At 35.1% G+C, this 12313-nt stretch overlaps 4 protein-coding genes across 5 annotated transcripts; all 4 read right to left on the bottom strand.

The window, feature by feature from the left end:
• Nucleotides 1-2386: 2386 nt before the first annotated feature.
• On the bottom strand, nucleotides 2387-4418 carry RIN4 (RPM1 interacting protein 4). 2 transcript variants are annotated; one of them, NM_113411.3, is made up of 4 exons: nucleotides 4023-4418; nucleotides 3134-3550; nucleotides 2873-3055; nucleotides 2387-2768 (listed from the first exon to the last, which is right to left on the bottom strand). In NM_113411.3, the coding sequence occupies exons 1-4, from the start codon at nucleotides 4026-4028 to the stop codon at nucleotides 2739-2741; spliced, it is 636 nt and encodes a 211-aa protein (NP_189143.2). In that variant the 5' UTR covers nucleotides 4029-4418; the 3' UTR covers nucleotides 2387-2738. The 2 variants fall into 2 exon arrangements, with proteins under 2 accessions (NP_189143.2, NP_001325873.1); NM_001338741.1 differs by having other exon boundaries at nucleotides 2398-2768; nucleotides 3134-4348.
• A 1615-nt stretch (nucleotides 4419-6033) lies between these two features.
• On the bottom strand, nucleotides 6034-8065 carry AT3G25060 (Tetratricopeptide repeat (TPR)-like superfamily protein). Its single transcript, NM_113410.2, has one exon. The coding sequence runs from the start codon at nucleotides 7968-7970 to the stop codon at nucleotides 6165-6167; it is 1806 nt and encodes a 601-aa protein (NP_189142.1). The 5' UTR covers nucleotides 7971-8065; the 3' UTR covers nucleotides 6034-6164.
• Nucleotides 8066-8069: 4 nt separating this feature from the next.
• Nucleotides 8070-9635, bottom strand: XTH3 (xyloglucan endotransglucosylase/hydrolase 3). The gene is made up of 4 exons (NM_113409.4): nucleotides 9419-9635; nucleotides 9230-9330; nucleotides 8950-9143; nucleotides 8070-8649 (listed from the first exon to the last, which is right to left on the bottom strand). Exons 1-4 carry the CDS (start codon nucleotides 9612-9614, stop codon nucleotides 8268-8270), a joined length of 873 nt encoding a protein of 290 aa, NP_189141.1. The 5' UTR covers nucleotides 9615-9635; the 3' UTR covers nucleotides 8070-8267.
• Nucleotides 9636-10108: 473 nt separating this feature from the next.
• Nucleotides 10109-12216, bottom strand: ERD2B (endoplasmic reticulum retention defective 2B). Its single transcript, NM_113408.4, has 6 exons — nucleotides 11917-12216; nucleotides 11323-11588; nucleotides 11100-11215; nucleotides 10864-10937; nucleotides 10558-10621; nucleotides 10109-10471 (listed from the first exon to the last, which is right to left on the bottom strand). The coding sequence occupies exons 1-6, from the start codon at nucleotides 12005-12007 to the stop codon at nucleotides 10435-10437; spliced, it is 648 nt and encodes a 215-aa protein (NP_566758.1). The 5' UTR covers nucleotides 12008-12216; the 3' UTR covers nucleotides 10109-10434.
• Between the last annotated feature and the right edge of the window lie 97 nt (nucleotides 12217-12313).

The raw sequence follows: 12313 nt of genomic DNA, 5'->3' as shown, positions 1-12313 counted from the left end.
AAAACAATTGTGTTTCAAACTCATACTGTGAAAGTGAAAAATTTTGGATGAAATCCTGATCGTCGACAAAACAATTGTGTGTTTGTGTTTCAATCTCGAACACAATTGGAGATAGAAACTAGACAAAAGAAATAATAATGCTCATTATTACTTTCATTTTTGTGCCATTACTATAATAATATTTTTCATATATGTTTAGATTTTATAATAATGTAGTATGTATGGCAAATTGAGGATCCTGCAAAAATTAATCTATATAGGGATATATGAGGGACAATGAAGTGTTTTGGAAATTGTTTCTCACCATAGTAGATAATCTTTTTCAAATTGAAATATTTAATTTACATCCACAAGAATCTACGACTTTTATCAAGGAATTTTGATCAATAACTCAATATATATGTGTGTAGACTAAGATGTAAGATGTTGATATAGAGAGACATTTGATATGATACAATGGCACATATATATGAGATTCTTGATGTTTGCAATTCTCACTTGATGAGCCGGATTTTTTTTTAAAAGAAAATTTGTTTTATCATTTTTTTAAACTCAAATTAAAGAATTTTCAAAAATATTACGTTGAGACTTAAGTATGACTTTCTTTTTAACTTATGTATTTGTTTTTATTGTAATTGTCTTAATCCTATATTTATTTGTTTGTATATTTTTTGCCATTCTTTTTGTTTTTTGGTTGTATACCCGTTTCGATGCATCATAATAGCATTGCTTTACTCTTTCTATGTGTATAATTAGCATGAACCGTAATGATTTTATGAGATTAGTCTCAAATTACAAAGTGCAAAATGTGTTCGCCATTATTACTAAGGAAAAAGTTTTGAGTACTAAGAATCCAAAAGATAATCAAAATCTAATTAGCCATTTTTTTCCTCTCATCTCCTGCAAAATATTACAACCTCACAAGTTTTGATTACCGATTAAGAAATATTCTATAACAACACAATTTTGCCTTACGTTTATTTTTTTGACCAACTAGAGTTAGCTTTATTTCAAGATTGACATCAATGTATCCACCATTACCAAATTTCAATTTGTTACCATTTTTGCAAATTACCACCTTTGCCTCATAGGTTATTGTAAAGTCAATAGTAATTTTATACAATTCCGCATCTCGAGTAGAATGCTGGTACCCCCATGTAGTTTTGCATACATCAATCCGTTAACTATGTTTTGTCCAAAGCAACAATGTACACCATTCATAGCTTCCATAGTTTTGCATTCTTATCTTCCAACAACTTTTCATTCTTAGCTTTGCAGTCATTTAATGTAGTTAATTCTCGACGAACACTGCGCCACAAATACATCGGAGAAAGTGGAACAAACTCACTGTCCAATCCATGTAATACTCTAGCTGAACTAATCAAATCATTGGACACATATGTCCAACATATTAAATGGCTCATTTGGTTTCGAATCAAACCTCCAAAAATTCAATCTTATTATGTTTTCTACATCTACTATATACTTATCTAATGGGTCTTTCGTATATTGTAACAAAACCAGGTAGTCATTACAATCATATTAGGATCATATCAAATATGAATTAGGATTCAGCCCATTCACCTTCTCTTCAAAATCATCAAGCGAGATTCTGAGTGGTATGCAACGAGATTAATGTTTCAAACTAGAATCATAAGCTTTCTTCGCATGTTCCAAATCACTAAACCGTTTTTCAAGCTAACCAAGTATCAACCAAAGCTTGAAGAATGGTGGTTTAAAAATTCATTTGATTCTGGAATAAAATATAAGAGTTTAGACTTTATTCGGTTATTTTTAGATTTTTTTTTTTAATTCTTAAGACTTAGAAGATATTTTAGATTTTGACAAAAATCTCACAATACCGCCTAAAAAAACGAATGGAATGGTGATAGAGACAACCGAGATTAGTTGTTTTGAATTCGCGATGTTTTATTATTTTATTTTCGTCATTACTCCTACTATTTTAGTATATGTTACTATTTTAGACTTTTAGTTAGATTTAAATATTTAATTACTTTATTATTATTGTTAGACCATGGTATAATTATTTTTATATTTATATTTATACAAACTAATAATTTCTATAATATTAAATAAATTTTAATCAATTGATCCGTGGTCGAATCCGGTTGATCCATTGACCCCGTGACCTAAAAAGTAGTCTAGTTCACCATCCAGGTCGGGTTTAAAAAGATTGCATTTAAGTCTAATTATTGGGCATAGAGAATGCTGAAATAGTAAGTACATAAAGCTGGAGAATCAAACCTGATTACACTGTACAAAGCCATATAGGAAACAAGTGTCAATTCGTTCTTCTTTGATGTCCATATCATATGGACCATACGAGTCATCATCCTCCAAAGATCTTAATCTTGATTTTATATAAAAAGTTATGGGTCTTTCTTTATAGTGGTGCAGAGTTAAGGCTTTGAACATTAGAAACAACAAACTTGGAGGTACCCAAATATCTCTGATTCATATCAAATCAGTTACCAAATCACTCAGGCCGTACCAAGCAAGATATAATGCATCTGCAAGCAGATCCGAAACTGGAATGTGTCTTATGAAAACACCAAAAGTATTAAGGAAGAATTGCAAAATATACATACAAAAATTATACTATAAAAATCTTATGCAAGTGAGACTTATGCCTTATTTCATCTAAAGAAGCACGAATGTCTAATCATCAAGATTACACACTGATTTCTCGATAACTATATACAATCTTCCGGTCCCTTTCATTTTCCTCCAAAGCCAAAGCAGCAACACTGTCAAATTGCACAAGACAAACCAATGTTCAACACACACTCACTATTTGAATACGTATTCACTAATGATTATACTTGAAAATGAGTTTTAAAGAATGTCTTACTGAGGAAGTGTTGTTCGGGTTACGGGAGCTTTGATGAGTCGGCGTTCTTGAAGATCCACTCACATTTGCTCCAGAACTTCTCTCTTCACGGACTTTATTGAAGATATGCGTGTATCCGTCAGCTGATGACGGGTTGTTCTCGTCCCAGTCACCGAATTTAGGCACCACTGTGACTTTTTCAGGCTATATATAAACAGATGACAACACATAAGCAACAAACAGAGATATTCTCACTTTAGAGGTTAAAAGTGAGATTCTTACACTTTCATCAGCTCTAAGGTTGGTAGGTTTAGGCCTAGATTTTCCAGTACCATCATAAGAATTCTTATGCAAAGGTGACTTGTTGTCATAACTATTGTTCTGAGAAGCTCTTCCTTGTCTTTTGTTAGCAGCTTCATTTGATGAACCACCAGCATCACCAAACTGTTTCAACTCGCTCTCTTCTCGGCTTCTCATATGCTCACGTGATCTTCTAACCGTGTCAACTTGCTCAGGTTTGGTTCTGGAAGAAGGAGGATGAGGAGGAGCTTGTGATTGAGAGTCAGAGTTATACTCCGGGTCATTCGGGTTCATGATCTTGCTACCGGGTGCTCGAGTCTTACGAGCTTTGTCAAAGTAAGCTGTGTAAGGAACATTCTCCTCAGCTTCCCAGTTTCCAAATTTTGGTACATTCGAACGCTGTTGCAACAAACAATTCAACAACAATGTCCTTCCACAAAACATTCAATAACATAACATCCTAAAGAACAATCATCACAGAAACAAGATAGCAAATTCACTTAAGAATCCAAAACAGAACAAATACAAATTGGGTTTATCGATTTCGACCAAGTACAATGATAAAGTTGAAATCTTTGCTAAGCAAAAATAGAAACTTTACCATAAAAATAGTAACTTTCATAAAACCCTTTTCTTATCTAAAGCAAATCAGAATCATAAAGTTGAATACTAATAGACATCGCAATCCATAGAAATGTTATCTCAATAGGAAGAACCATAAATGCAAATAGATTAAGACTCAACTTTCTACAAATCCTCCAAAAAAAGGGTCAGAGATTGACGGAATCGAAACAAAAACTATAATCTGAGAGAAAGCTCTAGACCTAAATAAGAAGAAGAGGAGAAGGAAAGAAGGAAAGAAAACACTTACTGCCATGGGAGAGAGGTAGCTAAAGAATTGAAGTCTGAAGCTTTTGTTAGGTTTGAGAGAGAAAGACAGAGAGAGATGTGAGAAGGAGAGGAGACGAAGAAGAAGTTTTATAAAAGCGTTGACTAGTGGTGATGCTATGTATTCTTTGACCCTTCCTCTCCTCTCTCTAATCTTCTCTTCTCTCTTTGTCTCACTCCAAACTCTATTAATTTCATTTCTTAACTCTATTACTAAATTTTCATGTATTGTCAAGAGCACTCAAACGCCGTTACCGTTACCGTCACCGTTAAAGGCGGCTTTATTTTGGTGTCCATGTTACATTGTTTTCCTCTTAAAAGATTGTAATAAATATTTTTGTCCTAAAGAATTGGATATGTGGGTCGGAAGCAACTTTTGGTGGAATCTTCTGCTCTAGTAGATAAGTTTTGTGGATCTAATAATTATATGCTAATAGAATAATTTGATTATTGATAGCAACAATGTTACAATGTTATAGCAGAATTTAGTGAATTATTGATCTTGGATTTTAGCGGATTAATGAGTAGTAATAACTGAAATTTCTTTTGGTGACGATTGGTACCAATTCGTCTATAGATAGGTTACCATTTGAATCAACTACTTGCAATTTTTGTGATACAAATAGTACAATAACTATTTTTACAAATATCGCCATTTAACGCTAGTACGTATACTTTTATTATTTACACTCATAGTTTTTTTTAGAGAAAACTTAAAAGTGTTTTGTGAAGAGTACTACAAAGTGATAGTAAGTAAATAAAAAGTGTTCTACGAGTACAAGGAAAAAAAAAAGGCAGTATGAACAAAATAGTTAGAAAACTAGAAATGAGAAAGTTATCATCAAAGGTGGTTGACCACAACTACCTAATCTCTTTTTGATCTTAGTTGATGTTTAAGGTTTTAGCACACTAATCAAGAAACTAATTAAATGATCAATTGTTTCTTGGTTTTCACATTAAAACATCATTTATAAAACTCAACAAAATTATTCAACCAATAACAAAAGAAAGAATTGAAAATGTTTATGAGAAATTGAGAATATTAACTTCTGAAAAGAAAAAGAAAATAATCATATGGAGACTTTTTGTGTTAGCAAAGTCAAAGCTGCCTCTTTACACTGAAAGACCCTTTTGAGAATTTACGTACCTCTTTCTTCCAAGAACAAATAACATGTCTCGTAGCATCTATTATCGAATCACCAATGACAATAAGATGTTCACTAAAAACCATAATTGGAACATTATTTTAGTAATTTTTTACTAGACAAAGTTGAAAAATGGAAAGTATTCAGCGTTGTTCACATCAATTTATTTGTGGTTGCCGTAGCGATAATTATTCAATGCTCCCGTACTCATACACACGTGAACTATATAGTCCACACGTACAAGTGTTTTCACATGGTTAATGCCTTAATGGGAATATTTTAGAGATTGTTCACGAAAAAATAAGAAAGATCAAATCAAAGAAGACAGATCGTTCAGCTTCATCAGTTTCTCAACGTGAGTGTGTCTTTTTATTTTTTGTAGTCAAGTGATATGGTTAGTTAAGACTAAAGACAACTAAGAGATCGTGTGCATTCTTAATTCTTTTGGTGTTATTTAGTTTTGGAGCGTTACTCTATTTTTGGGACATACAACAATCCACCCCAAATCAAGTTTATTTTATATAAATTGGTCCACGACGGATTTCTTCTATTTGTCTCAATCCATACTCTTACGGACTATAATATATAAAATGGTTCAATCCGCAAACGAATTTGTCCGCCACAACCATACAAACCAGTGTCACAAAGCCACAAAGGTAAGGGTTTCTCAATACATTATTTAAGGGGTTTATCACTCTCTTAGTCTCTTTAATAAGTCTCAATTCTTAAGTCTCTTTCACATTTGTCAATTAACTTGAATTTGCACTTTGGTACTCTGCTTTTCTCAAAGGGACCAAGAACCTCTTGGTATTTTCTTCTCACTAAAATTGAAATTGACCCGGTTTGGTTTTCTTGTTCAACGCGTGGAATGTATTGTTAGAGTTTTTGACTAAAACCTCACTCCAAAATAGGGCCACATGAGTCAGAAATGGATGTATATATACATACTGAAATAAGAATGGATGCTCATAGAGACAGAACTATTCGACTCCGGAACATACATCTCTTATCTCAGTTTTCAAGTTCCTCAACACTTGCAACATGTGATAATGTTCATGGTGACTCAGATCTTCCATGAGAAAAGTTCGAAGCTCCCCATTTACTTCGATCGCGCTGTAGCCTGGTACCTTCTCCATGGCCCCATTTCTCATCAACTTCCTCACTTTGGCCACTTCTTTCCACTTATTGGCAGTTGCAAAGAAGTTAGAAACCAGTGTTTGGATCCCAATACTATCCGGATTCAACTGGAGAATCTTATTAGCCGCAATGTCCCCGACTGATAGATTCCTGTGATTAATGCATCCTGAAAGAAGAGCAACCCATATTGGTAAAGCATTGTCAAGTTTCTCAGAGTTTATCATATCAAGAGCTTCTTCGACTCTCCCTGCACGTGCAAGAAGATCAATCAAACAAACGTAATGCTTTTCACTCGGTTGGATCTTATATTTGTTTATCATGACGCTGAACCAATGTTGGCCTTGTTCTACGAGACCCGAGTGGCTAAGAGCAGAGAGAAGTGATGCAAACGTGGCGTGGTCGGGTTCTATGTTTGATTCCGTCATTTTGAGAAACAACGATACAACTTCTTGACCGTTTCCATGAATTCCATAACAAGATATCATTGTGTTCCAACAAACCAAGTCTTTCCTTCCTACATGTTCAAAGATTTCTCTTGAACTTGAAAGAGCGCCACATTTTGAGTACATGTCCATCAAAGCAGTTGCGGTTACTCGATCAAGAACGTGCCTTTTCAAAATATAACAATGTACTAATCTACCAGTCTTTAATGACCCGACTTGCGAACACGCCACAAGTACTCCAACAAGCGTCACTAAATCCGGTTGAAACCCAAGGCTCTGCATTTCCACAACAGCTTCAAATGCTTTATTAGCTAATCCATTTTGAGCAAATCCAGAGATCAACGACCCCCACGAAACTGCGGTTTTAAACATCATCCTACTAAACACCCTAGAAGCAACCTCTATAAACCCAACTTTTGCATACATATCAACCAGGCTGGTTTCAACCACTACATTCATAGGAAGACCTGTTCTATACAAATACCCGTGAACCGAACGGCCCATTTTCGTATCCCCGAGATCACCAGAAGCTTGTAAGAGACCCAACATCACAACCCTATCCCTACCAAACCCTTCATTCTGCATTTCTCTGTAAAACTCAACAGCCTTCAACGACTTACCAGCCTGTGCAAACCCTGTCACCATTGTTGTCCAGCAAATAACATCTCTTTTCGCCATCTTTCCAAACAAAACCTCTGCTTCATCCATTTTCCCACACTTCATATACAGATTCAAGACAGATGAACAAACAAAGACATCATTTTTATACCCAAAGTCCACTGCTTTACACCACACAGCCTCTCCTTTCTCTAAAACCAAACCACTTAAGCACGCTTTGATCGTCATAGTGAACGTTGAGCTATCTGGTTGAATTTTTTCAGCTATCATCTGATCATAAAGTCGCAAAACCTCATCTGGATTTTTTCCACGAGAATAAACCACAATCATGGAATTATAAACAGAAACACCCCTCTGCGGCAATTCGTCGAACACCTTACGTGCATAAGAGATCTCACCGATTCGTCCACATGAAGCGATGAGATCTCGACTAATAGAGCTTCCATTAAGTAAATTACCAGTACTGATTACAAAAGCGTGGATCTGAGTGATGTGCCGCTTGAGTTTAGAAATGGATTGCAGAAATTTGATGCGTTTCGGACACAGGAGAGTCCGATGTAACATGCAGAAATGTTTTGTCTGTACCATGATGTTTTAATTCTTAGAGCTAACTTCTTCAAAAACCAATTTGATTTGGCAAACTGGAACCTACCGTCCGGGTAAGGCACTTAAACGAGAACCGAAAAATTAACTAGTTAAGAAACATATCTTATTTATCTTCTGCAATCATATAAAAACATTTTGAGCATACACAATTATATTTTCACTATAACTTAACTCTCTTCTCTTGTAACTCGTAAGCAGTAATTTTTTTGTTTCTTAATTAGAAAAAGTAGATTTAAAAATCCCCTATACGTATATGATAATTAACGTATATATGTTACTTCAATAACATTCTCTAGGAGGAGTTTGGTACTTAGAGCGATCAGTACAATAGTCATAGTTCATGTACTTGCTCCTCACATGTTCATAAAGTTTCTGTTCGTTTCCGCTTAATCTTTGATAGTTGCCTGCATTCCACCAGTAGTTGGAGGATTCACAAGCGCCGACATTATTACTCCGACCATCTATGTTGCAGCCGGATAAGGCGAAGTCTCGGAAATGTGCAATGAAAGGAGAGTATGACCAGTTAACCTTAGTCCGACCACCATCAGTCGCCCAATCGTCACCGTTCCAGAGACTAGCCTCGACTTGCATAGGCTTTGATGGATAACTTACGCCGTTTTCGTTTTTGTATACTCTTATTGGGATGTTGTCCACGTAAAACCTATCAATCATCATCATCATCATTTACCTCCCTTGATTATGATATACTTAAAATCAAATATTTTCTCCATTTCAAATTAGATGCTTTTTTAGTTGAATATATATAAATATATCTAAAAATTTCCTAAAATGATGACTAAAATGTACGTCACCCATATCAAATTGTGAAATGTTTTGGAATTCTAGTTTGTTTCAAAATATCTAATTCTTGCATGCATATTACATACACACTATCGCTATTTGTCGTCATGAAATGAATAGAGAAGATAAAAAATAAGAAGAAGGAGTGTGATTAACGTACACAATTTGGTAAGGGTTCCAAAGAAGCCCATAAGTGTGGTAGTGTTTGGTTGGATTGAACCAAAGCAAAAACCTCTCTTCTCTGTTTCCTTCTCCATTTAGAAACAGATTTGTCTGTAACGTTACCGGTTTTCCGTTGTTGTTCCCTAGAAACTCGAAGTCAATCTCGTCGTGACCACCTCCTTTCGACGTCAACTGTTATTAATTACATATATAGACAACTTATCAATATGAGTTTTGAATTAGTCTAGGTATAAATGTATATAATCAAGAATACAAACGTAAAAAGCGGTGACGATGCCGCCAGTATTTCCTGAAGGCACTTTGATTCTCATTTCAAAGAGACCTGATCCGTAGGCGTCCTTGGATTCGAACCCACCACCTGTTTCATGTAGAAGCCAAACTCTAATTAAGGATTATACAAATTTTGTCTTTTTGTTTTTATGTAAGAAAAATAAAGAGTTACGAACCTGAAGATTGATCCATGTAAAGATCAACTTCTTCGCCAGAATGGAGTGTAGAAACATGACTTTGTCCCCACGTAACAATATAATTCTGACCGAAAGTTACAAATTTTTCGATTCCTCGTCCTCCGAAAACCCTAGCATCAACCCTTATGATCCATAACGTTACTACAAAAACACTAAAGATTCTCATATAGTCCATCTTTGATTTAATTTTTGTTGTAAGGTACTATAGTGTTGCACTGGTTTAATAGTTAAAAAAAGTAGAAAGCATGAAAGATATGGAGGAGACAAAGAGATTAGAGTCACATCAAATTCTCTATACATCTCCTACACGCCATTCTTATTATCCCCATGCTCATCGGCCATCATCAATTTTTTTTATCAAATATTATCACTTTCTTTTTCAGGATGTTGTGATCCATTAGTCTCTTCTACAATAATATGAGAATTATCTTGATTAATTTGATCGACTTTTGGTAAGAACTAGTGCAACGAAAGATTGATGTAAACGTTAAGATTAATCGTACAAGATTGACAAGATTTTTGTTGTTACTAGTAACAAATGTTAAAATTCAGGTTTTTTGCTCCTAAAACTTCTCTAGATTGCTGCCTAACCGAAATCCCTTAATGATGAGTGGTAGATAAGATTTTAGAAGCTTAAGCTATACAATATCTATAGAAGATTACTTATGTAATAAAAGTGGAGATCGACATTTCGTCAATATTATCATTTTTAGTCCCATTTTCCCCAATTTTAAAATAGTTCACATCTCGTTGTGAATTGTGGTGAATATATTACTGTCGCGTCGAAATATTTAGTAACACTAAGTCGACCAAAAAAAAGATGAGAGACGAGAAAGTCTAAAGAAAGTGTAATAAGTTAGATTGCTGGAGTTTACACATCTATGCTCGTTCTCCTCTAATAACCACCAACAGAGTAAATTGGTAACATTCCGGTAGATGTTTTGTCGGGCACCAAATCGAATCCGTAGGGTTCCCGAGCATTGAAACTTTAGAAATTAAGCTGGTAATTGGAGCTTTTTGTTGTTCTTCCAGCTGCAATCATAACGGGGGAAAACAATTACAGTCCGAGGAAGAATTCATAGCGTTAGGAACAAAAGGAAAGGTGAGGGAATTGTTACCTTAGGAAATAATAATAGAAGAAGTCGGCATAGAGCAGTGTTTGAACAAACCCGGCGATCCATGCTGCATCATTGTAATCAAACATTTTTGAAATGTCAGCTGACGAATAATAATCAAGACAACACAAGATTTATGTATCTATTGAATCTAAATGCTAAATTTAGTCAGACTTTATGAGAAAGGAAAAGGGCCATAATTGACATCACATTTTTAGTCATAAGTTGCAATAGTTGACAAAAACTAATCCAATTAGGAGGAAAATAAACAGATGCTCAGTGAAGGTTGAGAGAGAGAGAGGAACATACTTATCCAGTGAACAAAGTGCGGCTCAGTGAAGTAACGGTAGATCCAGTTGAGGATGTATAATCCACGGTACCCCCTGCAAGAAGAGAGCATTATTGGTATAGCAATCGAAGTATGAAACTCAGAGGGAAACTAAATTATAGAGTTTGGCAAGAGAACAGTCAATGATGTATCCAGTCAAGAGAACGACGCAACGATAAATTTCAAGTAAAGGGAAGTTATGGAAAGAAGATCGTACCCAAGGAGAAATATATATTGTCCGGTCAAGTTGTCAATATTTCTAGTCCTTTGCAACAAGACAAGCTGAGGTAATATGGCAACAGCCTCCAAGTACAATGAAGACGTCCACAATACCTGACATCATAAAGCATACACCAATTGCACAAAAATAAATCAGCTTGTCAAACAAAAGAGTTCAGGCTCCATGGAAAACAAATTGCAATCTTTTTGAGAAGACAAACCTCAAGAAAGGTAAACTTTTCATGTATCAAAAGAGCTAAGAGAAAGCAAGGAAGCACAAGGAACCAATGACGAAACGTATCTTGCTCTCTGTCGTAAGTCCTGTGGACGGCCTTATGATACTTCATGTACCACACAATCGAAAAAGAACTTCCTAAAAACACCAACTTCATAGAGGTGTTGTACAGAGACACAAAACTCGTGAAAATATCCAAATAACGCGTCGCAAAGACAATGGCATAGAGTTCTTGAGTCTTCAATGAAACACCTGCAAAGATATACCAAACAAAAAAATTGCAAAATTCTCATAAAAGCAAAATTCTCAAACACAGAATCGAGCAAGCTGATCTAACGAACTACATTTTCAATTTCGTTAGATCTATTCATACAAATTTCACCAATTGGATTATTCTTCGATCAATCTCTCCTAAACTCGAATTAGATCCAAATTCGAACTAACAATTGGAAATCCCCAAATTGACAGAATCATAATCCCCAAATGTCAACGTCAAGCAAATCGAACAAACATCGAGAATTAGCCTAATCTAATCGCATTTCAGCTAAATTTCAGAAACGAATTGAGGAAATGTACATACCAGCGCAGGATTTGATGGTGTGGATCTTGAGAAGCAAGACAAGAACACTGGCTAGGTGAGTCATATCACCAGCTAATCTGAAAATGTTCATCTTCGATCGTCTTCTTCACGTCTCGTCTTTTGAAATTGGAGAAACAAATATCTCTAGGGTTTTATTATGAAGCTCCTTGCTTTTGTCTTCTTCTACACCACACTACGAGTTTGTGCTAGATCTCGTTAATGGCGTTTCCACGAATTTTTTCTGTTTTTTATTTTCTTGGAAAATAAATGGTAAGAAGATAAATGAAAACTTGACTAATGAAAGCAAGCCCATGACTTCTCGTTATGGGCCTAGTTTTGGGCTAGCCAACCGGATGCTAATCGGTTTGGTTTAACACCGGTGGTTATCTAAATTAAC

This window comes from Arabidopsis thaliana, chromosome 3 (genome assembly GCF_000001735.4).
Source record: "Arabidopsis thaliana chromosome 3, partial sequence".
Lineage (NCBI taxonomy): Eukaryota > Viridiplantae > Streptophyta > Magnoliopsida > Brassicales > Brassicaceae > Arabidopsis > Arabidopsis thaliana.
This window is presented reverse-complemented; position numbering and strand designations above follow the sequence as displayed.